Source organism: Limulus polyphemus, unplaced genomic scaffold (genome assembly GCF_000517525.1).
Source record: "Limulus polyphemus unplaced genomic scaffold, Limulus_polyphemus-2.1.2 Scaffold1218, whole genome shotgun sequence".
In the NCBI taxonomy this organism is placed as follows: domain Eukaryota; kingdom Metazoa; phylum Arthropoda; class Merostomata; order Xiphosura; family Limulidae; genus Limulus; species Limulus polyphemus.
The window spans coordinates 130,222-157,127 of record NW_013666828.1 but is presented as its reverse complement, the minus strand read 5'-3'; the positions used below and the strand labels follow the sequence as shown (position 1 = coordinate 157,127).

Sequence of the window (26,906 nt, the reverse complement as noted above, 5' to 3'; positions counted from 1 at the left end):
ATAGTGGGATTGACCGTCACATTATAACGCCCCCACGGCTGAGAAGGCGAGCATGTTTGGTGTGACGGGGATTTGAACCCGCGAGTGGTTACTGGATTGGAAGAGTTTGTTATTCCTTATATGTTATATATTTAAACAGCTAGCTTTCCGAACACTAAAACAATAGCTGCTATTAAAATAAGAATGTCAATGATATGAATACCCAAGTGTAACTACGCATGTGTAAGATTTCAGTAGTAGAACCAAAAATCCCAGCCTATTACAACACAAAAGGCATTTCGAGACGTTACAAAACTCAAAGCAAACCCTAATAATCTGTCAGCTACGGAAATGGTTTAAAGTTCACTGTCATTCTCCTAAATATAATAAGCTTCAAAATATTCTGATTTAATATCATTTAAACACAGTAATAACCCGTTAGGATGATAGAAAGCTTTTTGCGAAATTGATAATTACGGCCGTTTTCGTCGTGACCAAATATATTACAAGATGTGCATTGTTTTGGAATGTATATGATAAAATTATATCTCGGATAAATTACTCCTCTTCAATAAACAATTACTAAATATTTTATATTATAAACATAACAAATGAAATCTTACATGTACGATAATAATTGAAGATGAATCAACATAACAGTGGATACATAATGTACATAATGGAATAATATACAGATAGCTCTTTTCCCTGTTAGTTAACACTGTGATGTTCCACTACTGTATAGTTTGATTATATAGGACAGCAGTGTTCTGTTGACTATAAGTAACATATAAAACCAAGTGTATTTGAGGCTGTAATAAGTTGTGCAAAGGAAAAATATCATAATAAAAATGATGTAATGCGGCAGCTGTTTCTTATCATCATATCAGCTTCATGGTTTCTCGCGAAATGAACGCAAGTAGCTTTTACGACAAGGTATTTAAACAAGTGGAAGACACCGTAATAACATAGCCCACAGTCTGATGGCATTTAGAAAACATAAATACTTGGTAGATGGCTAATAATTATAAGTACGTATTTTATTCATCTTTAATTTAAGGTAATCGTATGTAAGTAAAAAAATATATAATACATATACATAAATATAGTTTCAAAATAGCGTTTTTGGAAACAAAAAGCAAGTGTGAAAACTTGACATAAAAGTATCTATCATTATCATTGTTAAAAATGCATACTTATACCCTTGTTGGATATAGAAAAACGCAAGTTTCCATGCTAATTTGCTTACTTATCACTGTCAGAGCTTTAGGATTTCGAGTTTTCGAGTACAAAAATCTATATGAGCTCGTTCAATACAATTTTGTCTGTCTCTTTACGTTTGTTTATTTGTTATTGTTGTTTTTTTTTAATATGGCAGCTACTGTTAAACATAAGCAGCAGAAGTTATTAATGGTTTACATTCCTCTCGCCATGTGTTAAAACTAATTTGTAACAAGTAACAAGTTGTAACTAAGTTGTAACAAGTAACAAGTTGTAACTAAGTTGTAACATCATCAACTCTAGGATGAACTATTTGTTCCAAAATTGTTATAATTCTGCAAAAAAAAGTTTCATTTTTTTATTCTTATCTACAGATGTGCTTTTATTTTTTTAGCAACAAGATCATTCCAACGTATCGTGCTAACTGTTTGACTGAACACGAAAGAGATTCGTTTTTATCATCTTATCACATTTCAAATGATGTTAATTTTGAAGATTAATTACCACCTGCTACATCAACTACCTACAAGAAATTAAAGGTTCAGTCATATAATCTTACTGTATATAATATTTAACGACTATCTATATCTAATTGTGATGATCCTATGAACGCTAAAGTAGCCTTTGCTTATGGTTCTTTCTTATTTAACATGTTACAGAGGTATATGTGTAAAAAGATGTAAATATATATAGAGAGATGGGAGAGTTACGTGTTTAACGTCGAACAATATAAATAGTTTCAAGACATTTTGTAATTGTTTGTTGGTTGTTTTTGAGTGCACCATTCTTCCACATATGATGAGTATTCTCATCAACGATTTAGTAACGAACTCCGTTCCCTTAATGTATCTTATGGAAACCATCAGACAGTTTATAATTTCTCTTACTAAAATGAAGTTTAATTAGCTTTAATTATAATTACTGTTTGACTTGTCGAGTGATGAATCTTTGACCAGTTTGAGCATGTTAGAGAGGGCATGTAAACATTCCCTTTTCACCATCAAACTTATCTCGCTCTGCTGTGTACAACGAAACATACGTTTACAGGAGAGAGAGGTTTGTCGCTAATGTTTGTAAGTACTTGAAAATTGGTATGCGATATAAGACATACCTTTAGCATGTGAAACGTTAGAAAAATACTGAAGAACAGGTAATTGAATCACTAAGTCTTAGAGTCTGGTAGTTCGATTGAATGAGGAAGAAGTTTAGTTGTTAAAAAGGATTTTTAAGCAGAATCAAGCTGCCTTTTATTTAAAATTAGTAAGTTTCACGGAAGTCAAATGAATCTTGACTGTCTTACAATAGCACAAACAGTCATACATTCAGAGCATATGTTGAAAGAACTTTCTGATTCATGATTGTTTAATACAAAAAAAAAAGAAAGACAGGATAGGCCTTCTGTTTAAGGAACCTCAAGATAAAGGTCTCTGGTGTATGGTATGTTCAGGTGAAGGACCTTATAACAGATAATTTTGGTTTCCAACACCATAAACCTGAAAAAATATTTAAAGTGAATTAACTAGCAACATTAAATATGTTTGTAATGTATCAGGACCACACACACACACACATATATATATATTGATTGATTAACAAGTATCTTTCATATGAAACATGGGACTTGTGAGTCTGTCATGAGTACAACTCTAAACTATCAAGCAGTATGAATATTATCTCTGTATTGGTATTTCGTATTTATGGCACATCTACTAAGATTAACTGCCACCGTCCCTAATTTTGAACTACTGACCAGAAGGAAGGCAGACAATCAGAACGACCATCATCCACGTTAAGGGATTGATAATGGCCATAATAATCATGACCAGAAGGAAGGCAGACAATCAGAACTACCATCATCTACGTTAAGGGATTGATAATGGCCATAATAATCATGACCAGAAGGAAGGCAGACAATCAGAACTACCATCATCTACGTTAAGGGATTGATAATGGCCATAATAATCATAACAATGAACTGAACTACTGACCAGAAGGAAGGCAGACAATCAGAACGACCATCATCTACGTTAAGGGATTGATAATGGCCATAATAATCATAACAATGAACTGAACTACTGACCAGAAGGAAGGCAGACAATCAGAACGACCATCATTCACGTTAAGGGATTGATAATGGCCATAATAATCATAACAATGAACTTATGTGAAGATAAATTATATTTTAATGGTAATCATATAAATGCCAAATTAAGAAAAGTAACAGATGCTACGAATGTCATTGTGTTGGCAGTATTAACCTAAAGAAATCTGCGGTTAGTGCTCATTTATTTATGTATCTTATGCTTGGTGTGCGCTATTTCAAATTCACGAACGTTTATAACTATATTTAGGTTTCAAGTGTTGGTAAGCAATGTATATCTGAATGGCAAAATGATTGGTATTTTATAGGCTTAATAAGTAAAAACCTACTCCATTTTTGTTTGTGGTTCATTTCCTTAAATTTCATTGATCATAAAGTTTATAATATTTGTTTGATTATATTTATAATTATGAAGACTAATTGGCATTGTAAGCTTAGTGTTTAGATTTACGACTAATCTAAATCTCTTGAGTTGGCAGAAACTCGTGAGATATTAATGAGATTTAGACAGAAAATATTATTAATATGCAATACATTCAACTGATGATTTAATACAATCTAATCATTATAGATTTAGTTTGCTGGTTTATAACATCTAGGATGATAATAAAACAATATTTTTAGGGGTACAAATATTGGAGGTATGAGAAGTTGAAACCAAAAACATTCCAAGTTTAAATTATGATTTTAGTCAAAAATCTTGATGACAAGAAAAGTTTTCTTACCATATAGGCGAATTGACCCTTCCGTTTCTCCGAGAGAATTTTTAGCGAAACATCTGTATTTTCCATAGTCAACAGGTTCCACGTTTCGTATGGTTAACTTCATGTAAATCTTGTAAGTTTCTTCTATGGTACCACAGGTATATTTCATGTTTGATACAATCATAGCACCGTCTTCCTTTGTCCAATAATTTACTGGTGTTGGGAAAGCTTCGGTGTGACATTCCAATGTGATGTCACTTCCTAGAAGCGCTCCGACCAGTTGATGTGGAATCCAGATTAGTGGTGGGACTATATAAAATCCGATACACTTATTGTGACAGAAACTCTGCGAAATGATATCATTAGAACTTAAAAATAGCAAATATATATGCATGATCACGACTACATATAGTTATTAGTTCATGTTCTATAATTACAAAAACAAAACCACAGGAAAGGACATCAATAACTGATGAATTGTTTACCATAAGCCCCATAACAGGCTCTTCTAATATGTCAAAATTAGTTCATGTTCTATAATTACAAGAACAAAACCACAGGAAAAGACATCAATAACTGATGAATTGTTTACCATAAGCCCCATAACAGGCTCTTCTAGTATGTCAAAATTTAACGAGTAGGCAGGCAGTTTCCATGCGTAAGTGTAATTTTTGTCATGCTGTATATAGTACGAAATCATATCATTCTCAGTGATGCTACTCAAAACATTATATCTTCATATTTATATATGTATATTTCATATTGAAAATTGCAGATTTCACTGTCCAAATTGGTTTTTAAGCTTATCTTTGATCCATATTTATAAAATTGTTAAACACATATCTATATCGTAATAATCGTGTGTGTGTAAATATATACATACGAGTCAAAACACCAATAATATTCAACTATAGATAAGAATAACAAAATACAGTGTTTTGTTATATACGTATGTTAAACAATTTGTGTGTTCTTACATAAGAACAATGTATTTCAATGTGAAAGACCAAGCTCCACTCTCCATAACTGTATGCAAGTACTAAAACAGTTAGGTAACAATTTACCATGTTGTCAATCACTCCTCAGTCCCAGTAAAATTGACAATAACCCTCCACAATACATGAGATAATAGTCAGCACTAATAACTAGCAGTAAATATATAGTCATACATTTTTTTAGATGCCTTGATTTTAACAAATCTTTAATCGATATTGATGATTCCCCTATACACACATCTTCTTGAGATAATAAACAAAGCAAAGAAACCTATATATATATATGTTTATTTATATTGAAACCAGACTAAATGCCTGTTTTAGTTTAAATGGAAACGAATACTGAGACAAAGAAAGTACGTTTAAAGCGTCTAAGGACTAATTACAGACAGATGTGTTGATTCTCTAACAGGTCTGTGTAAATATCTAATGTACTTTGTGATTTCTTTATCATGACAAATCAAAAACCAAACTGTCGTTCTTGATTTATAATCAACAAAATTATTATGATGGTTAAGGTAAAACACTTCCAGAAAGATGTTATTTATATTTTTGTGACGTTGTATAATTATGAATTGAACTTCTACGTTCTTTACTAAAAATAACAAACAATAGAAAGACAATGGCTCAAAACTTTGAAATACTCAAAGAGTTTATTATTGACGATCATTTTACTCTTGTTTGGAGGCATCATAAGGGGAGCTGTCAAATATGTGTTTCTTAAAACATTTGCTTTAAAATCTCAAATGTGACTTTATGATTTTTATTATAGCTTTCGAACAACATCTACAGATGCATAATTATAACAAGTTTTCGTTATAACCTTTATACCTCAAATGATTAAAAACAGTAGGGGACTGCACCTTATAAATATGGACATCCCGAGTCATTCCGAGTCCGTCAGCCAAGTTTGGTCCTGCTAGCTCCAAAAGTGTGAGAGAAGTTTGTAAACAGACTCATTCCCACACAAGATGAATTAATATAAAACATGTCAAACTAAAAGTTTCAATAATATTTTCTCTTTATGTCATATAAAAATCAATTCATGCGAGTAACATAAAGATTATCCTCCACATCAGCAACGGAGTTTTGTATTTGTGACGATTTGTTTGTTTGTTTTGAATTTCGCGCAAAGCTACACAAGGGCTATCTGCGCTAGCCGTCCCTGATTTAGCAGTGTAAGACTAGAGGGAAGTCATCACCACTCACCGCCAACTCTTAGGTTACTCATTTACCAATGAATAGTGGGATATACTGTCACGTTATAACGCCCCCACGGCTGAAAGAGCGAGCATGTTTGGTGTGACGGGGATTCGAACCCGCAACTCGCAGATTGCGAGTCGAGCTCCCTAACCACCTAGCCATGCGGGGCTTGTATGTAGCCGTAAATTAAATATATGGATGCTGATCATGTCACCCATGGCGCTACGACTCGCACTGTAACAACACGCCACCGCATTAGAGTGTGGAAGTCATTTTTATGAAATACAATTAACCGTCTATGTCCCTGAATTAGAAAAAGTTATTATTCGAAAATCCTGTCATGATAAACAAACTGTGTTATCTATCACTACAGTTCACCCTCTTTTCACGCGAAAATAATTTAGTCAGTTACCCAATAAAACGAGTTTGAGTTATTAAAAAAAAAAGACAAAAACGTTTACGATTCGATAACTACTAAGAGAACTTAAAGCAATAAAATGAAAACAAAATAAAAATTCAAATATATTATTGAAGTTTATTGTTAAATAAATGTTACTGTTTCGATTTAAACGTTTAAGACCAAAAGAAAAGCAGGATGTAGAATATGAAGTTAAGTATTATTTCTTGGCATTTGTGTATAATGTTAAATGTATAATTAGATTAAGTGTTTTTTTTTTATATTTTATAAATAACATTTTTCATCACTTACACGTAAGTGAGCTAGAGCAAGTAATAACGATCATAGAATAATTAATTGGTATCATATGATGACGTGTTAATTATTATTGTTGAATATATAACTTATTCGGAAGGTTGTATTAAGTATCCGCTCGATGAATGCATTCCGTCAGGGTACGTAAATATGTATATATAATATGGGAAATTGCTGAGTGTGACATTGGTAATGACAGGAAGAAAAGGCTAATTCAAGATTGGTTGGTTGACTGCTTGGAGTATAGTGGCACAAAGCTACGTGGCTATTTGTGCCAAACAACCATTAAAAAGGCAAAAAGAAGTAAAAATCTACAAAAAGTAAAAAAGAAAATAAGCTAAAGGCTAAACAATGCCCAAAGATCAGGTAAAAACTATATATATTTTTAAAGGCCATAAAAAGCTCAAAACACAATTAAAAAAAACTGGACAATGACCTCATCTCCAATGACACTTTCCAACATCAGGGGTAAATCATTCGAAATAATATGTCTAAAATGGTACCACCACTCACATTTGTAACGACGGCACGAAAGTAAAACGTGAGCAATTATGATTCTATCTCAAGAATAAACTTTTTTTTTACCCGGTACACAACAACTTTTACTGATTGAACTAATAGTAAAAATGTTTTAAATAGAACATGTATACGAAGTACTATCTCGTCTAGAAACCAGTGTCGACGGACACTTCGTGTTATACCTGAGACTAACAATCACGTCTTAATGTTACATTCGTAAGGCAGTTGGACCTATCCACCTTCTATTGGAGATTATTACTGAACCGATCATAAAATTTCCCTCGTTACTGCACTAGTGTATATGTGCTTTTAGTTATTTAGATGATAAAAAGACCCTAAATAGCTGCCTACCAACGTGCATCAAGCACTCAATATATCAACCCATAGATCTGGAAAACAGTAAACAAAGTAATCGATATTTAATACTGAAGTACAATTGGCATGTTATCGGTTAACTCACACGATACTTAACTAAACGTTACTCAAACAGGAATATGAGAAAACTACATTTCACAAGCAAATTCTTATTACAAAATCTTAATTAATAGATATATATTATTTAAATATACATAGATATTTGACTATATATGTCTGTGTCTGTTCGTGTGTGCGATTCAGTTTACTTTTGAGACTCAACCCACAGGAATCGAGTCTAGTTGATATAACACCAATTTCAGCTTAATTTTTATTTTAGTAAAACAATCAGAACAGTTGCATGGACTAGTTACAACCACAAACAGACCTTAAAATAGATAACATATGTATAAACATTGTATGTTCTTAGTCATACCCGAGAACATTGCTGAAAGTAAGTTGTTGGTAAACATTTAATCAACAAAAACTAATTAAAAAACGAGATACGTGAAGGATATAACAAGAGAATAAAAGAGTCACGACTATTTAATGTAGAATTAAACTTTTCACTCAAATAAGTTATATTCTTCCTTCATCGTATTTGAGAAATATTTTCGTAGTTTTGTTTTCCATTGTTGTATCTTGAACAAGCTTTAAGTTATTAAGCCTATAAGACAATAGGATTGAAATATGATCAAAAAACCAAAATATTAGTTATTTTCTTTTCTTCTGACATAACTCAAAACATGGAAAAATCATTACGTTGGAAACATCTGTGTTAAGATTGAAACTGAGCTGTTAAAAGTTTTCTAACTGTGTATTTTAATTTCAAAAAGCTAATATTTCTATTGAGGAAAGAAAATAAGAATTTAGACTAAACTTAGCTCTAGTGGGTCTACCAGTAAAAAGTTAAAAGGTTTAAAAATGTCACTGTCAATTTAAAATGCAAGATTGAGAATGATGTAATGATTTTGTTTTTATCTGAAACCTAAAGCGGTAACATTATTTTCTTTCATTAATGCATCAAATTTATCACTTCCGTCAATTTAGTCAAATCCATAAGCTGATTTTTATTTTATTTAGAAACTTCACTATATTCACTTTGTATTTTTCTGCAGTTGTTGTTTTCCAAAACTCGGTGGTTACTTGCCCCAAGCAATTTTTTTCTGATATTGCTTTACATTTCTTTTTCTTCAGACACTACTTTTAAATCCAATATTAAGCGATTTTAGAAGTATACTTCATGCTCCTCATACGGGTACGATAAAGTCTCATCATAATGTTTGAAAGTAGCACAAATAAGAACAAATAAGTTATACTTAGGATATAACAACTTAACTTCACTTAAAGAATGTTCAGAGTGCATTAAGCTGATTACTCGTGGTTAATGATTAATTCGTAGACAAGGGCTGGATAAACTCACTAGTATTCTTGTAACATCGCACACATAATCCGATCGTTGCTATTGGATAGATTATGGGCAATGAAGCGTGACTGCTCTAGGCATCAATAACATTCGTAACATATATATATATATATATATAAAGATTGCTAACACAAATAAATAAATCTAGTTTGCCCTAAGCACTCGAAGAATTCTTAATTTTAGCAGCATTTGTTTGCTATATTGTCATGTTTGGTGAATTGGCTAATCGAAGTACTAACATAAGATATAACATCTACAAAACTTAAAGCAAATTAATATACAAAAAACACAGACATGTGTATCATGACAAAACCCTATATTAACGTACTTATTTCAAACGAAATATATTATTAAGTTAGGCAGCAGCTGAAAACTATACAAATCTTTGTAACCAACAGACTGCTTCAAACCGCCTATATATAAACAAATAGGTTTAAACAGTGATCCAAATCTGAAATGTTTTGATACCAAATGCGGCAAAACATGAAGAAATAAAACATTTTTATTCAAAATATAAGAGAGCTCTGTTACAAATGTGTGTTTAAATTCTTTAGTTTTCATTATTTGCAGTTCAAAGCAAGTGCAAGAGATGCCAAAAAATGAACTTACAGTGAACTTGAAGTATGATCCTATGGCTTACAGAAGGCGGAACTCCATTGGAAGCGATACATAAGTAGGCTCCCATGTGTAAGCGACTCACTTTGGTAATGTTTAGTTGCGCCCCCTTATGGACTTTTGCTGAAAGAGATAGGTCTTCGACAAACTTAGAAACTGTGTAAATACAAAAGCACGCTACAATAATTTCAAAATGGTCATTGATCCCTAAAATATACAGGTACGATATCTTATATGATATACATAAACTGTAAAATTAATACAACAAAGACGCTTGGAATAAGAAATGACATGATGTACTAAAAAACTTCCTAAAAACAAGGACATTATATACATACATATATCATGTGTTAGATAACGTATTATTAATAGAGATGATTAGAACAGGTGTTGTGATGGCCTAAATAATTAGAGATCTATGAAGCAACCAATGAACAAAAAATATTCCACTTTCATTGGAAGCGTTCTACTGTCAGTTTTGGTTAGTGTTTCAGTGAACGCTCCTGAAAAAGCCGTAGAGTGAGACGTTGAGTGTTTAATTAAATAAAAACGACATTTTGGTGTTATAAGGTCGTTTATTTCTAGTATTTATATGTCTTCTATACACCATTATGCACTACAGAAATTAAATACTCTTAACATTCGACAGAGTATAAGTAAACAAATACAATGTCTTACGTTCAACACAATAAAAACTCAAGCAAGTAAGTACACGCTGTATCTAGTTGAATACAATTCAGCAATTTTCAATTTTTTGTTTTTCAGGATAATACATTTCGAACATGACGAGATACTCTAATTTGTGAAACGGGATTTTACCTTCCTTTCTATTACTTTTAGATATTCCCGTATGTTAAATATTGTACTTACTTTACACATTAAGCACCTACAATTTAAAGATTTTGCTCTTAATATTTTGGGATTATGAAAATCACATTGGTCACTCTTTCAAAATTTCAAATGTATACAAAAACAGTTTATGATTTATTTTGTTACCAAACTTTTTTTCACCGATTAGGTTCAGACGTTTTTGCTTATTTGTCAAGGAACTCAACTTTTGCTAGCAAATAATTAATGAAAGCTGCTTTATTGAAGAATTCAGATTTTCAAAGTGTAAATTTTAGTTTTTTGCCATTTTAGATTTGCAATAAAGCTGGTTACTGATGTTATGGTTGAGGGTTGTTACTTCAGTTGAAAACCTTCCGATTCTTTAAACTATATGTTTCTCTTGACCTTTTTCAAGATGTGAATAAATCATGATTTAGATACCCTGTTTTATACACAAGATAAGTGAATGACTAACAACGTAGATATCCTGTTTTATACACAAGATAAGTGAATGACTAACAAAGTAGATATCCCGTTTTATACACAAGATAAGTGAATGACTAACAAGGTTCTCTTATTTGAAAATTATTAAATATTTGTATACATTTACCTTGAATCATATTATTCTGCCAGTTTCCAACGGCCAGAGGCTCCCCGTCTTCACGTCTCCATGTGACCGTAGGGGTGGGGTAACCCTTCGATCGGCACGTGAGAGTCACATTAAACCCCTCGCGAACCAGAACATCGGAGCTACTTTCAGACCCAAGGATTTCTGGAGGCACTGAAGAGAAAGATAGGCTTGTATAGCAGTGGAGCAGGCTTAATTAAGCCTTAAGCTCTTGGCTGAGCTCACTGATAACCAACAATGGCGTTCATTGATATCATTATAAGATTACAGGGGATTATTTCATCACACAAAACACAAGATAGGCTTACCACGAAATTAATACATACAAGGTCTGCAAAATCACGACGTTGTTCGTTGAGGCACAATCACAAAAAATCTAATTTATCAAATAACTAGGCACTCATTTCAATTCATGACGTCACTTCGGATATAGAAAGATTATTACCAAAAAATCTTAGATATTTTTATAGGTTTTAAATTTATATTTCTTTGTTTTAGATCGTACCGATTTCAAAAGCTAAAGAACGGCGTATTCTTTTATTCACATCTACATACGGCGAAAAGAAGACCATATCCTGTAAGCCTGGCGAAGTCGTACTCTGCATAGCTCATTAACTGACATTGAAACCGGACGTAATTAATGAAACTAAAACGAAGATCGGTGCATATGTGCTATATTTGTATTTTTAAAATCTCTTCCAAAACAGATCTGTCACTTTCACCTTAACATATTATAAACAGCGTATCAGAAAACCTAACCTTGCAAGAAAGTTATGAAAGGATTTTTTTTTAAGTTACTCGATAGTAGCCCCCTCTACCTGTGACTCAGCGGCAAGTATGAGGGTTTATATATCTTCCGTGGGCAGAGCACAGTTACACCATTGTAGCTTCTGACTTAACAACAAAGAAACAAACAAAATATTTAAAAGTAAAGTTCAAACCTTCAGCATTTCGTACAAAAACGTTCTGACTTTCCAACATTAAAAATTAAAAATATTCTTAATTTTGTGAAGTTTCTCTAAGAACTGTGTTTAATGTAGTTCTTATTTAATTTCGGATAATGTTTACTTATGTAATCGTCATCATATTGTCGGGAAAATGTACGAAATTTTTGGCACAATAATGCCATAATTTGTGGAATTAGAACAGACATAAAAGTTAACTGAAAAAAAAATATATATACGTGAACATTAAACGTTACTTATTGAAAAGTCCGATTACTTATACGACTTTCTAGAGTAATAGTACTGTTTCAAAGTATCTAGTTTATCGTCGAAAATAACAACACAAAGCGATTATAGGTGACGCGTGTCCTGTTAGAAACCAAACTGTCCATTTCGTAAATCAATAGTTTCTACTGTGTGGTTATGGGTGACGGAACAATTATGATTGTTTTAATTTTCAGCTTGAGTAATCTGAAAGTGAATTACAAATTGCACAAAACTGTTTCTTTGTTAAAGAAAGTGTTTTAAGAGCATGCATGAAATCATTACACTGTTAAAGTAAGTATGAAGTGATTACATTCGTGTATTTTGTATTTATGACAAAGCTACTATGATTGGTTGTCGCCAAAGAGAAGACAGCTAGTCAATAGCACCCTAACACCCACCATCCACGCTAAGGGATTGATTGCAACTCATATAACGCAATCATAGCTTAAACTGTGGTTAATAATTTGTAGTATAACACGGATTCGAAAGCAGCTCGCCAGCTCTGAAATCCAGAGCTATACTACAGGGCCATCTCTTGCCCCAAATTTATCAGTTTTGCTTTCATAGAACAACTTACCAAACACATCGAGGTATCCAACCTGACTCTTCATTGGGACGGTGTTAATCTGGCACATGTACCCTCCCCTGTCAGACTCTTGGACATCACGAATGTGCAGTACCCAGTTTCTGTGGTCATTATGACTGAGATTGACTCTATAGTTCCTTGTGATCACATTCTGGTGGATGGTCAATATAGTTTTACTCTCAACCCTTAACCAGGCCACCTAAATAAATGGTCCAAGATATCATGAAAACTTAGATCATATGTAATCATAAATCGAACCAAATAATTTTCCTACTTATTGAAAGAATTCAAGCTTATATTTATAAATTTTACTACTACAACAAACATCTACAAAACATAACCAAAGTAAAATATTATTCTACTAAATGAACCGAGCGTGGTCTGTAGCAAACACTACTGTGAATCTGGAAAGATTTAAAACACAAGCTCCCTTTTCAAAATTTATATTTGTTATAAAAAGACGTAAGTCTTAGAATTAGATGGGTCTGATTTTTTTTTAAGGAGCTGTGTTAAGATTAAAACTATATATATCCCTTAATATTATAATACGAGGTATTAATACATAGATATCAGTTAACTAATAATGGTCTTTGAAACAATTACTCTTATTTTTAAAAATAGTCAAATGTATAAAAAACTGCATATTTGGGATTTCCCAGACCTAAATAAATGTCATAATTCCGAACTATGGAATTCAGAATTTGACCACAATTCTATAATTCTGCATCACTGAACTTGAATCGATTAATCAGAATGAAATGGAGTTACTTGATTGTTTTTCTTTCCCTAGTTACTTCTTTAGATTTAAAAATTCTTTACGTTAAGACTGTTCTTACGGGGTCACTGTATTCTTTGAGGAAGTACCCAAGAGATATAAACATTAATCAAATCATAGTCATGTATCTAAAATGCTAACATACGGATGACATACTTCCTTTATGTACTCCCTTTATGAAACTACATATTTTAGAAAATAATACGTAAAATATGAGACAATTTTAATTTGTAAATATAGTTACAATAGTAACAAATAGTAACAAATTTAATAGTAACAAAAAATAAAATAATTTTTGTTTCTTCACGTGAAGTGGCACAGCGGTATATCTGCGGACTTACAAAGCTAGAATCCTGATTTCGATACCTGTGGTGGGCAGAGCACAGATAGCCCATTGTGTAGCTTTGTGCTTAATTATAAATAAACAATAAACAATAAACTTCACGTGAATAAATACGAAAATATATAAATAAAACGAAATATATTTGAAACAATGTTTCCAATGCCGATTTCATGTAATTAATTATTGGTAAAATAGAATCCGAATAAAATGTAACTAAAACCTGTCAAAAGTGGGTCAATGAAGGTATAATGATTAAACATTTAATGACTTCGCAACAGTGATAATCAGATTAAAAGGATCTTCCTGTCTGACATCATGAATATGTTAAGTTTAACATCAAACAAACAGTGATTGATGATTTGTTAAACAGAAAATAATATACATTGCCTTAGTTACCAACACTGTAACATGTACCCATATACAGAGGGTTGAATACGTTATATCTAAACTTTTTTGAATATACAAACCGGCAATTTACGTGACGACTACAGCCGATATAAAGAATTGTATCAGAACTACATTTTCGTATTGTTTAGCGTTTCTTAGGTAGTTTTATGTCACTGAAAACTGATCACTTTTGGAAAGGGTAAGTAAAAGCCTGTTCCGACATAAATATTTATACACTCAAACCATAAAATTGATTTCGGATTGGGGACTTAGAATTATCAACACAGGGATATTTCTTGTACTTAATGATATTGTAAAGCAGAATAATCAATTGTTGATACTAGGACCATCGAAAAAGAGACTTGCAACAAGTCATACTTCAGCTGTGGTAAGCAAAATACAGTGTCTTGTAGCAGTTGAGAATCCAAAAACTTAAAGGCCAGAGACAAAAGCCTTTCATGTTTCCCAGGCAACAGTACACAACATAATCAAGAAAGATGTCCGTCCTGAAACGAGACCAACAGGGTATGGGTTGACCAAGATAAGGCTTGAAGTCATGCCTTTCATTCAACCGTCACATACCTCAAGCAGCGGGAGAATGAAACATGTATTCATGTTGTTCCATATAAAGACATACGTGTGGATTTCTGTGCGACCGGACTATTGAAACGAACGCTGTAATATATTGTCCTCGTACTCTAGATGAATTATAGTCAGCGTGACAAGAGAAGTGGAGTGCTTTGAACATTGTTTAGAATGTTTAATATGTCTATTCTTTATTATTATATTTTTATTATAAAGATTAGTTTATATTACTACCTTAGTATATAGATTTAGGATTAACTTAAATTTTCTAAGTTGTCACATGCACCTGCCTGAAGGCGGCAACAGGTTACAATTAACTAAATGATAATCAGAAGTATATGATATTATAAACTACTAACTATACAACGATCCACACTTACAACATTAGCACAGCTTGTACATCACCAGCATTATGGAAGTATACTAACAAATGTCACATGAAGTTTTTCTAACCTGATGTCGTACACTGAAGTTATCAAGGCAATCACATACCACATGAAAGTATTATATAACGTAACATTTAACATATATTCCCCCACATAGCATCAAGAGCAAAAAAAACATCATGATAACTACTCCATGACGTATACATGTCTAACGGTAGGACAAAACCAGCCTGTCACACATATTTTAACATGGGCAGTGCTAGTCAGAAAAAAGATTCACCAAACTGCGATTGATTGGTTTGATCTTTACGCTAGAGCCTAGAGGAGCTTAGGACCGGCCAAAGCTCAATAATTCCGTCGCAGTACATGTGTCAGCCCGCCGTCCCTCATTCCGAACCACAGGAGAAAGTAACCGGCCAGCAGCAACCATTTTAACTTTTTCTTTATTATTACTTATTATTTGTTTCTTACTTATTTAATTTTTATATTTATCACCAAGTATCCAGTGTAAATTACATTATTGTAGTACTGTTATACTTAGAAGAGCTTCGTATAGACTCTCTTCCCTTCAATAATCTCCTCAAAGTTCCGTAACATCTGTTACGTCTGCTATCTAAATGACAAGGAAAATGTACTAAACCGAAATTCTTGCTTTTTCTAAAATTTCACATACCATGTTATACATTAAATATTATACTATGCGTGATATATTTTATTTTACGTTATATATTATACATCTAAAAATAACATATTACTGAGTAGGTTTAAACACTTATGGAAGTATGTATCTGCACTACTAGGCCTAATGCTGCCACTTCAGGCCTAGCTGTATCTACAGATATTAACCTGTTTAGTCTTCTAAACACTTATGGAAGTATGTATCTGCACTGCTAGGCCTAATGCTGCCACTTCAGGCCTTGCTGTATCTCCAGAAATTAGCCTGTTTAGTCTTCTAAACACTTATGGAAGTATGTATCTGCACTGCTAGGCCTAATGCTGCCACTTCAGGCCTTGCTGTGTCTCCAGAAATTAGCCTGTTTAGTCTTCTAAACACTTATGGAAGTATGTATCTGCACTGCTAGGCCTAGTGCTGCCACTTCAGGCCTTGCTGTATCTCCAGAAATAATAAGCCCGAGACCCTAACAGTATGAAATCCAAACTAATTATGGTAAAAATATCGTGAATTACCTACTCCAGAATTTAATGATAAATAAATAATGTATTGTTGTAAATTACACAATTCGTGCTTTAGCAATCTATAATAATAAAGGGCGTGTCTGTGTGACTGCGTGTATATGTATGACCACCACAGCTCCAAGAGGAAAGACCCTAGAACCCAGAAAATTTTGAACCCATACTAAGAGGACCCTGAGGGTGTGCCCTGAGTATTATTACTTATCTTATCCACGTGCTTGCGCGAATGCATCTTTTTAATAAGGAAAAGTAGCGAAAAACCACATAGAATGGAAGTGTTTTTATGTTTCTGTGAAATAAAAATGTTTAAAATATATTTCACTATCCTTCTATGCTAAAATAGGTTCAGAATACATACATTGACATAGTTATCTAAAATATATCAACCTAATAGCCCGAGCGAAGCCAGGTACTTTCGCTATTGATGAAATAAATAAATAAATAAACTTAAGAAAATAGATTAAATACTTTAGTATTCTGACATTCATTTTCTTTGAATAAAATAACAACAAAAACACGTTTATCACCAGTCTACTAACCTATATTAACTTATATCATATCATGCTTATTATTAGCCTGATGATAAACACTCAAAGAAACCACAACAAGACTTATAATACACTGATAAATACTACACCATGTTTATGTAATATACAACATTAAAATCGACATGCGAAACAACATGAGTATCACCATACTGGTGACGCACTCTTTAGTACCACATCAAGAACATCACAAGCCTGGTGACGTATTATTGTTTTATACCATACAAGCTGAAATACCCGTCAACTGACGGGGAATATTTAAACTTAATTAAAACAATGCAAGTTTAACAGCAATCTTATATTTCAAAGTAATAACTTGAACATAAACTTTATCTCAAAATTATAAAATTATAAAAAAGCTTCTTCATAAGTAACAGTTTGTTTTCCATCTACCAAGAAATAAATATTTTGATGTGATCTCACCCTTGAACACCCTACATCTCATTGACCGTGAGAGAAAAATGGTTGTTTGAGAAACAATCCAGCAATCTTCATACTTTGTCTAAATCGTCATCCTGCCAAGATTGATTCAATAGGCTGGGAGTAATTAACCAAAGCGTTTAAAAATAGGAATAGGGTTAAGGACATTCCCCATATTTCATAGTGTTTACATACAAATTTTGGTTGAGATTGGTCCAGTAGGCTCGGAGGAGTTAGGGTGCAAACAAACACACATTTCGTCTTTATATATATATAGATCAACGTTATCACCAGCCTGGTGATGTACTGTAATCTTGTTTTATACCATATTAAAGCTATCTCCAGTATCATGATGTACTGTACTATATCCAGTCTTGATACGTACTATACTCTTTCTTATTTCATACAATTTCGAGGTTATCGCTAGTCTAGTAGCAGGCTCCTGTTTTATACCATATTAAGGCTATCACCAGTGTGGTCATGTACTGTACTATATGCAGTCTTGATACGTACTATACTCTTTCTTATTTCATACAATTTCGAGGTTATCGCTAGTCTAGTAGCAGGCTCCTGTTTTATACCATATTAAGGCTATCACCAGTGTGGTCATGTACTGTACTATATGCAGTCTTGATACGTACTATACTCTTTCTTATTTCATACAATTTCGAGGTTATCGCTAGTCTAGTAGCAGGCTCTTGTTTTATATTAAGGCTATCACCAGTGTGGTGACGACTATATTTTAAACCAAATGAACATCACTATCATCTTGTCGATGTGCTCTTTTTTTTTGTACCATGTATAAATCATCATGAGCTTTTTGACAACAAATGAAAGTACTATTTTGCCCGGTTACCTGGATAATCTATCTTTATATCATATCAAGGTTATCATCAGCCTTGTGACGTATTGTCACAGAAAGGCTAACACCAGATAGAAAAACAACAGCAATCGCATACACAACAAAAGAGAGCACCACTATGCTGATACAAACACACACACACACATATATAAATAATACGCTTGCGTTTGTCTGTCCGGAACTTTTCTCGCAAATGTCTCCATTAAACACAACAAATCTTATATTGTTATAAAGTCCTTTGTCCAAGAAGTCCGGATTACATATTGGCTTTTCCATTCAGAATCACCTTACCTGTTTTTTTGTTTAATCAAATTTTTTAATGCAGTGAGCATGGTACACGATGGCATAAATTCGTTGTCATCACGTGATGATTGGTCACGACTGGCTTTGATTTCAACTTTAATTTTTTATTTGCAAAGTTTTTCACACGAACAACACTTAACCCGCGTGTGATTTCCTAAAGAAATTAACAATACACCAAATATAATTGCTATGAGCTAGCTTTTTTGTTTTACCTAGGTCTAAAATACTCATACGCAGTTCGTTCAAAACCATAAGTTTATCACTTTGTGAACACGCATTTAGACGTTTCTGCATATTCAGCTAAATCTGCCTTCATTACAATTTTACATTTACTTTACTTTGCAATTAATTAGCTTCAGTTCGTTTCATGGACTGCTATAAACACCTTTTAGCTACTTTTTTCGTTAGCACGGGTGTTATTCTTTGTTTCAATTCGTAAAACCGTGGCATATACACTCCTAACGGTTTCGTTCTCTGTATGTTCTTAGTTCGTAATAGAAGTCTTGGCATTTTTGTTATGTTATCGCACTCTTTTTATTCTCAAGTTAGCGAAAGAAATTATAAGATAGCAACAAATTCGATGTTTTATAAGATTAATTTTTCGAACCATTTAAACTCAAAACGACACTTTTTTCATAAACTTATTTTTCTATATGTATGTCTATCGTGCAAAGTAGTAAAATATTTTATTATAACACATCTAACTTTATCCATTGTAATGTGATTTTTCATGTAAATTCAATATAATAAAACCTCAGAATAATATTGAATGAATACTTTTACCACTAACTTGAAATAAACATTAAAACACGACAACCAACAGTTGAATTCTCATGTGAAATAAATTGTTTAAAGTTCATGGTACAAATGAAAGACTTTGTTTAACACGATAAAACTGGCGAAGGGTATTGATACCTTAAACTACTTACATATTAGAAATATTAGTACGAAATAATATAACAAGATATTTAAATGGACATTGTGTCTACATATATGGTGAAAAGTGTTTTGATACTATTGCACCGGTGTTGTAAAAACACTCAGTTCATAATCTAACTTCAACGTTTATTGTTTAGTTAAGCTAACTTAACAACCTACAAATAGAAATGGTACACATTAAGCCTAGTAGTTTGCACTGTGTGGTGCAGTTGTAGCAAATCGCACAAATCTGTTTTCAGTATTATTTGTAACTTACCCTCCTGATAGTTGCTTATTTTTCATTATAAAGTTATATATTTTTGTTTTTCATATTAATAATACAGGTACATAACCTTCTTGAGAAAAGTCCATAAACGCTAATTAGTCTCCTTTACCTTGCTAGTAAAATCGCTCCAAATGGTGATCACATTGGATAAAAATTAGAAAATAACAGTTTGACAGAATCTTGTACCGTAGTCAAACGTCGCTGAAGCAGTTAAATGGAGAGAATGTTATAGGCTAAGCCTGTATCATTCTATGGCTAAAAATAGTTCTAAATAGTTCATGAAATGACATATTATCATGCCTGATTTTAAAACGACCTTTTAACATCAAATTGCCAGGTAACATAAGCTCTGGAAAACTCATTGCTCGAAAGTTCAACAAGATAGGTAAGTCAACATAATGCTTGCTTTCGTTAACCTGAAAGACAGGACAGTTATTAAATTTCTGATAGTTTGGTGAGATGCTTAGAAAAAAATCTCGGTTACGGAAGTAAAATCAAACTAGAAAAATTCAACATATTTGAGAAAAGACAGTTAATCTAAAATTACGAAACTTCTCGTTTTCCGTAACAAATGCTTGTAGGAAAGAATGGTATGAGCTAGTAGTAAAATTACTTGGATGTTATGTACGTATAAACAAGAAAGATCGGCATTATTGAAAATCGGTTCACACTCCATGGGTGGGTGCTTGTGTTTCCTCTAGTTTGTAGGTGAAAGTCAACTCGGATACTACAAATAGGTGCAGCTGTCAGCATGCTTTAGACATCTGTCATCTGCCAAGAAATCGAAGTGTTGTTCATAGAAAGATCTTAGTAGAAAGATGACGAGTGAAATAAATACTATCCAACAGAAACTGTGTATGGATATATTTTAATAAAAGTTTACACAAAGGAGAAATAATAAAGTAAGTTCATGAAACCAACAGACTTACCCGGTATGTTCCCAAATTATCCACAACACAAAGAAGTTGTGCAGTGCGTCCTACGGCGACTGTCACATTGCGGACTGGTTCGGCGAATTCAGGTTCTTTGTTGTAGCCTGCGAGCAGAAAGTGCCAATCATTCAAACATCAAGTTATAGTGAAGGAAAACAGTGGTGTGCAAATACACACATATATATATGTATACTTCCTTACTTTGAATAGTGTTTTGTTTTGTTTTATATAAGGAAGATACTAACACTAAAAGTTTTTCTCGAGTGTACAGGAATACACGTCTAGGAACTGAATTAAGATTAGTAATACAGTGTATGTTTCTTTATTATTTTGATGTTTGTGTTAATAGATATGTATACGTTTATCTAACTAAAATGAGATAATTCACATGATATTTCATAAATTTAAATACAAAACTAGAATATTTTCAATCCTGATACATCAGGGAAGTACCATAAGATTTTTTAAGCCATAACCGTTTGAATTCAGTCTCTTTCTTAATACTAAACAGCATTAATATTTCCATAACATTTTACTAGATATTAAAAAAGCATGATTTGTCCTTATTTTTATCATCAGTTTATTTTTCACCAATTAAGACTTTCTTGTTTATCACATGTAGCTGTATAAGTACAAAATATAAAACAAATATAGCTTATCTCTGACCACTTTTAACATTGAATTTACTCAACAGGCAATGTGGTTTCTGATCATATTTAATAGTAAACGCCAATATGGAGCTAATGATGCAACACCTAATTAAAACTCTGTGTGAACACTTCTTCACCCCCTGCACAAATTACATGCTTATATCAATCTGATACACTTCGGATTACAGCTTTAATTGCAATTTGAAGGAAGTGTTGCCACTCCCCAAATAAATCTCAAGTTTCTCTCTCTCTGTAGAATGGCTCAACTTTGTTGAACTGAGTTAAGCCATTCCATGCGTGTACGAAAAACACTGTAACAAAACTAAAAATGATTCAGCACCTTCTTGCAAGTATTTTATTTAGCAGAAATACGAGCCAAGAATATACGAGAATGATATCACACAGTCAACCAGAATTTTCTCCTTGTAGCGCTAATAAATCACTTAACTCTTTCAATGGGGTGTAGGCCTGCAAGTCCATAAAAACTAACACCAGCGCACACCAAAGTTAAATCACCTTCGAAAGCAGCATCTTATTCAATATGCACATTTCTGTAAAATTACCTAAATGATTTTAAAACTCTTGTACAAGAAAAATCAAGATTCTTCTTCAGAGCAACATACATAGTTCCAGTAGTCTGTTGTCCATTCGCTTTGCTCAAATGGTAAGGTCAGTTGTGCTTTAGGTGTCTTATGATGAAAGTATTAAATCTGGTTACTTTTTTAGTCTCAATGTGATCTGACTGTCCCAAGGTGTTTTCTTTTTTGGAGGGAGGGTCCTAGAGGATACAGATTATGAAGTTCCCTGAAATAACCAGTCAATAATTGTTTTATTCTACTTCTTTTTTATTTTCCCTTTTACTAAGATCTCATTAATTAGCACTGTCACCTACTTATTTAGTCCAGATTCCACAGCCTACAAGCAAACTTTAAAGTTTAGCATTTCATTGAAGATTTTAATAATCAATTTCAGAATAAATAATAAAAAGTAAGATTTAAGAATTATTTAATTTTCAAAGTATAACAGCCCATCATCATGTGATCATACTAAAAACATATAACGTATAATTTTTTGTATAATTCTAGCACAAAATTTGCTTAGAATGTTGATGAAATTTCCAACGTTGTTTGTAAATTAGGCTTAAATGAATTAGCGTGTTTTTGCCGTGCTGCAAAATATTGTTTTCCGCAAAGCTCTGCTACGATGTCACGCATACATGGCAACGGCCTTGACAAACAAAATGCATTGATGCGATTTGTTTCCGGACTTTAGAGACAATATTAAAATGTTTCATACCACATGATGCACTCTCAGACAATTATAGTAAATACTCTTGCTAGTGGGTAGAATAATGCGTTTTAAGGACCAATGCATAAATAAACCCATCAAAACTTTGATTATCAAAAAGTAGACCCAATAAGCTTTCAAGGGCTATACTACGTCTTTTTTCGAGAAAAATACCATATATCAACATACGTTTTGAAGTTGCTTGCATATTATAGCAATTTAAACATCATATGAGTATGCCCAGCCAATGTAGCCTCCCCACTCGTGGCGCAGCGGTATGTCTGCAGTATTATAATGCTATAAACCGGTTTTCGATACCCATTGTAACCACAGCACAGATAGTCTATTTTGTAGCTTTGTCCTTAATTACAAACAAACAAATGTAACCGTTAAAGTTTATCGAAAGATAAGTTATTTGTTCTTTTTAAAACAACCTGTTTTGTACGTAACAGCACGTTTAAATTTTCGTCATAATTTTGTGTTTCGTTCCTTTGAGCGATTTCAATCAGTATTGGCCCTTGCTGCCAAACTAAAAGCTGTACAACTGTTATTTTTTTTCAAAAAAGTTGCCACTTCTTTTTGGCCCATCAGTTGATGTAAACATTACACTATCTTTCTTCTGTTCTAAACACCAGACTCCTAACTAACTATTTTTCTCTGCAGTGAGCCATTGAAAATTTTTGTATCTACCACAGCTTGACAAACAGGTTGAGCCAAGAAAACAATAGGATAATTTTTGTATTGGAATCGTTCTATTGTTCCTCAGGTGGCGTCCCAAAATGTTCAAGGGTAGTTCACTTGAGTTCGGGCTGGAGCTCTTTACTAGGTAAGGAATATTCTGGACGTTATAGAACGAAAACCACTATTGTTGGATACGATATGCAGTATTACATTGTATATTAAAATACTGAATACGTATAATAATTCCCATAGAAATCCATCAAAAGTAGTGTAGAAACTGTCCAGGATTTCACAACACAAGGCATTCATAGCTGATTAAACACTTTTTATTGCTGATAAGACACGGGCATTCTTCGCTTTCAAACCCAAAATTATCCTTTTGAAGCAAGCAATAAATAATGGGATTTATCTTTCCACACCATGATTTTTCTAATTTTCTTCACTCCAATGTAAACACTCAAACATTGTAAGAGTCAATACATTGCATTAGTGACTGTGATGAGCGGTTTATAGGTTTGTAGCAACATGAAACCCACTACAAAGTATGTTGGCCTATAATTTTGAACTCTCATTAAAGTTCTGAGTAATATGTCATCTACAGATATCAGTGCTCTGTTTGTAATAGTGCGTATATAGATTCGACGATGAGAAGGCTTAGTAATCGAGTTAAAGAACATAGCGTGTCAAGGTATGCAGAATTCTCAAACATTTTCCGACATAAAGAAAAATGCGTGAATGTAAATGTAAAAATTGAACAGTTCCAAATTATCGAAAAGACCAAAAATGAGCTTTGGCTAAGATTAAAAGAAACATTAGCCATAAATAATTTAGCCCCTGAACTAAACAAAAAATCCAGCACCGGTGAGCTGATGTTAAAAGTGTGATAAGAGAGAAAAAAAATCTCATGTTTGATATTACCTTGTGTTAGTTATTTAAATAAATTTAACGCTAAGTATGTGTGGTTTCGTTCAACAAACCGTTTTCAAAGTTTGCGTGGACAAAGGAGTGGTGATTATCAGGCTATCAGGTAGATATTCCACATTAATACATCCAGAGGTCCTCTGTTTCTTTAGTGCATTACCATAGAGGTATGGTTATGAGTATAGGTAGGCTGCAATATTACCAACACTCGTACCATTAGTGCTGCGGGCAAACCCCAGATGTAATGAAGCATTATATAAATATTTGAAATAGGGTTATATTCGAATATCTTATCGAATTTGTTATTCTAGATTCTGACTTTCACCCACTGCTTAAAAGATCCGTGAGCTCTTTCCTTCGTGAGATTTTTATTTTTATAAGCCATATACTATCGAATTCACACGCAAGTTAAATGGAACGAACTCATTACTAGCTAGGGGTATGATGTCACTATAGCATATATAACATTTCTCTAATAGAAATATAATTTTTGTTTAAAGAACATTTTAATCGTTTCATATAAGGTTTAGTTTGAATTTCGCCCAAAGCTACTTGAGGGCAATCTGCGTTAGCCGTCCTTAAATTATCAGAGAGGGAAGGCAGCTAGTCAGCACACCCACCGCTAACTATTGAGCTATTCTTTACTCAAGGACAATGGAATAGACCGTCACATTGTAATACCCCCACGGCTGAAAGGGTAACGGGGATTCGAACCTGCGACCCCCTGATTGCGAGTCGAACACCCTGACCATCATGTCACTTCAGATAGTGATATTCCTTAACTCTCTATAAAATATCATGAACTTGCATAATTTATGGAGTATTGCTGAAGATTTGAGAATTTAGGATTTACAATTTTGTTCGGTCCATTTGGATACCGAGAGCCAGAACACTACAGTATAGCAACAAAATACTGTTACAAGATTTCACATAGTAGATTTAATTCAAGACATTAGTAATATGAGGCTATTAACTATAACAGTTTTGGTGTCTTCTTAGCCCCAGACGTTTCCATAGCCTCGAGTAAACTTGGTTTCTGGTGCCTCCAAACAAATCTTATGCATTGTTATAGGATTTTAAAACCTTATCTCTACTATAATTGCAATTACAAAGTGCAGTTACGTTTTATTTTATCACCACCAAACTCTCTGTTCACATTTGGGAGTTACTGAGCTGATAGCATGTATTACATAGCAGTATGTATTTCTGAAACCTGAATTACTCCCTCTAAACATCATAGCTCAATTACTTCCTTTTACAACCATGTTGACCTTTATATTATATTATATTGCTTGTGATTCATTTGTGAGTTACTGGGCTGATAGCATGTATTACATAGCAGTATTTCTGAAACCTGAATTACTCCCTCTAAACATCATAGCTCAATTACTTCCTTTTACAACCATGTTGACCTTTATATTATATTGCTTGTGATTCATAACATATGCGTCCAGAATTTGAATATATTATGGAAAAGCAGGTAACTGAACTGTCAATTGCAACACATTCTACGAGCCACATCAACCCCTCAAAATGTATGTATCCTCCTACACCTTTCTTTTATAGTGAATGAGTACATGGTGCAAATTCAATCAAACGTTTCACGAAGCCTTTTATTATAAACTGAAAATATTATATATTTTAACGAAAGAAACAAACGTTTTCCGTTTCAAAAACAAAGTAAATAATGAAACACGTATTACATAACAAACATTGACAGGAGATACTACAATGACCTAAAAAAACAGAACGTTAAAATGTCATATTGTTTGAAAAAAACAATAAAACATGGGATTTCATAATGCTAGAGTAATAAAACAAAAATTTAACACATGTACTGGATTTCATAAAATAGTTTGTTGAGCTCATTTAGGGAAAATATCCGTTCATTTGAAATGTATTTTGTTGATCATCCCAAAGTGAGATAGAAACGATTGTATTTTGTAGTGAGGCCTAACTTTAAATGGTTTAAGCATAAAATTAAATGTTTGCTTTTAACATTTGAAGTGTATAGTTTGTGTAATCTAATGAAAAACACCTTAGGTGTGACCAAAAAAGGATTGAGCGTGCGACTTAACGGAATGAAATCATAATTTGCAGCCAAACGTATGAATTTTTGGGCATGATAGTAGGTAAAACAAAATACGCGGCCTAGCTAACTAATGAATGAATATTTGCTGTAAAATTCTTATAAATTTTATGAGTGTAGCTACCAGTTTGGCCACCAATTTTGATTTCATTCCTTTAAGTTGCACGCTGAATCCTTTTTTGACCGCACCTTTTTATCACACCTAAAGTGTTTTTGATTAGATATCATGACTTTTTGTCAGTACACACCAACAAACCACA

The 26,906-nt window shown here is 33.0% G+C and overlaps 1 protein-coding gene across 3 annotated transcripts in view; it reads right to left on the bottom strand.

The window, feature by feature from the left end:
* LOC106462659 (lachesin-like) overlaps positions 1-26,906 on the bottom strand; it is a 96,184-nt gene that overhangs the window by 10,733 nt on the left and 58,545 nt on the right. The window contains exons 3-7 of one of the 3 annotated variants that reach the window (XM_022389977.1): positions 21,016-21,122; positions 13,074-13,281; positions 11,268-11,438; positions 9,824-9,985; positions 4,027-4,314 (exon numbers count right to left, since the gene is read on the bottom strand). In XM_022389977.1, the coding sequence (XP_022245685.1) occupies positions 4,027-4,314; positions 9,824-9,985; positions 11,268-11,438; positions 13,074-13,281; positions 21,016-21,122 (936 nt within the window). The remainder of the gene's footprint in view (positions 1-4,026; positions 4,315-9,823; positions 9,986-11,267; positions 11,439-13,073; positions 13,282-21,015; positions 21,123-26,906) is intronic. The other 2 variants (XM_022389978.1, XM_022389979.1) reach the window with 2 other exon arrangements.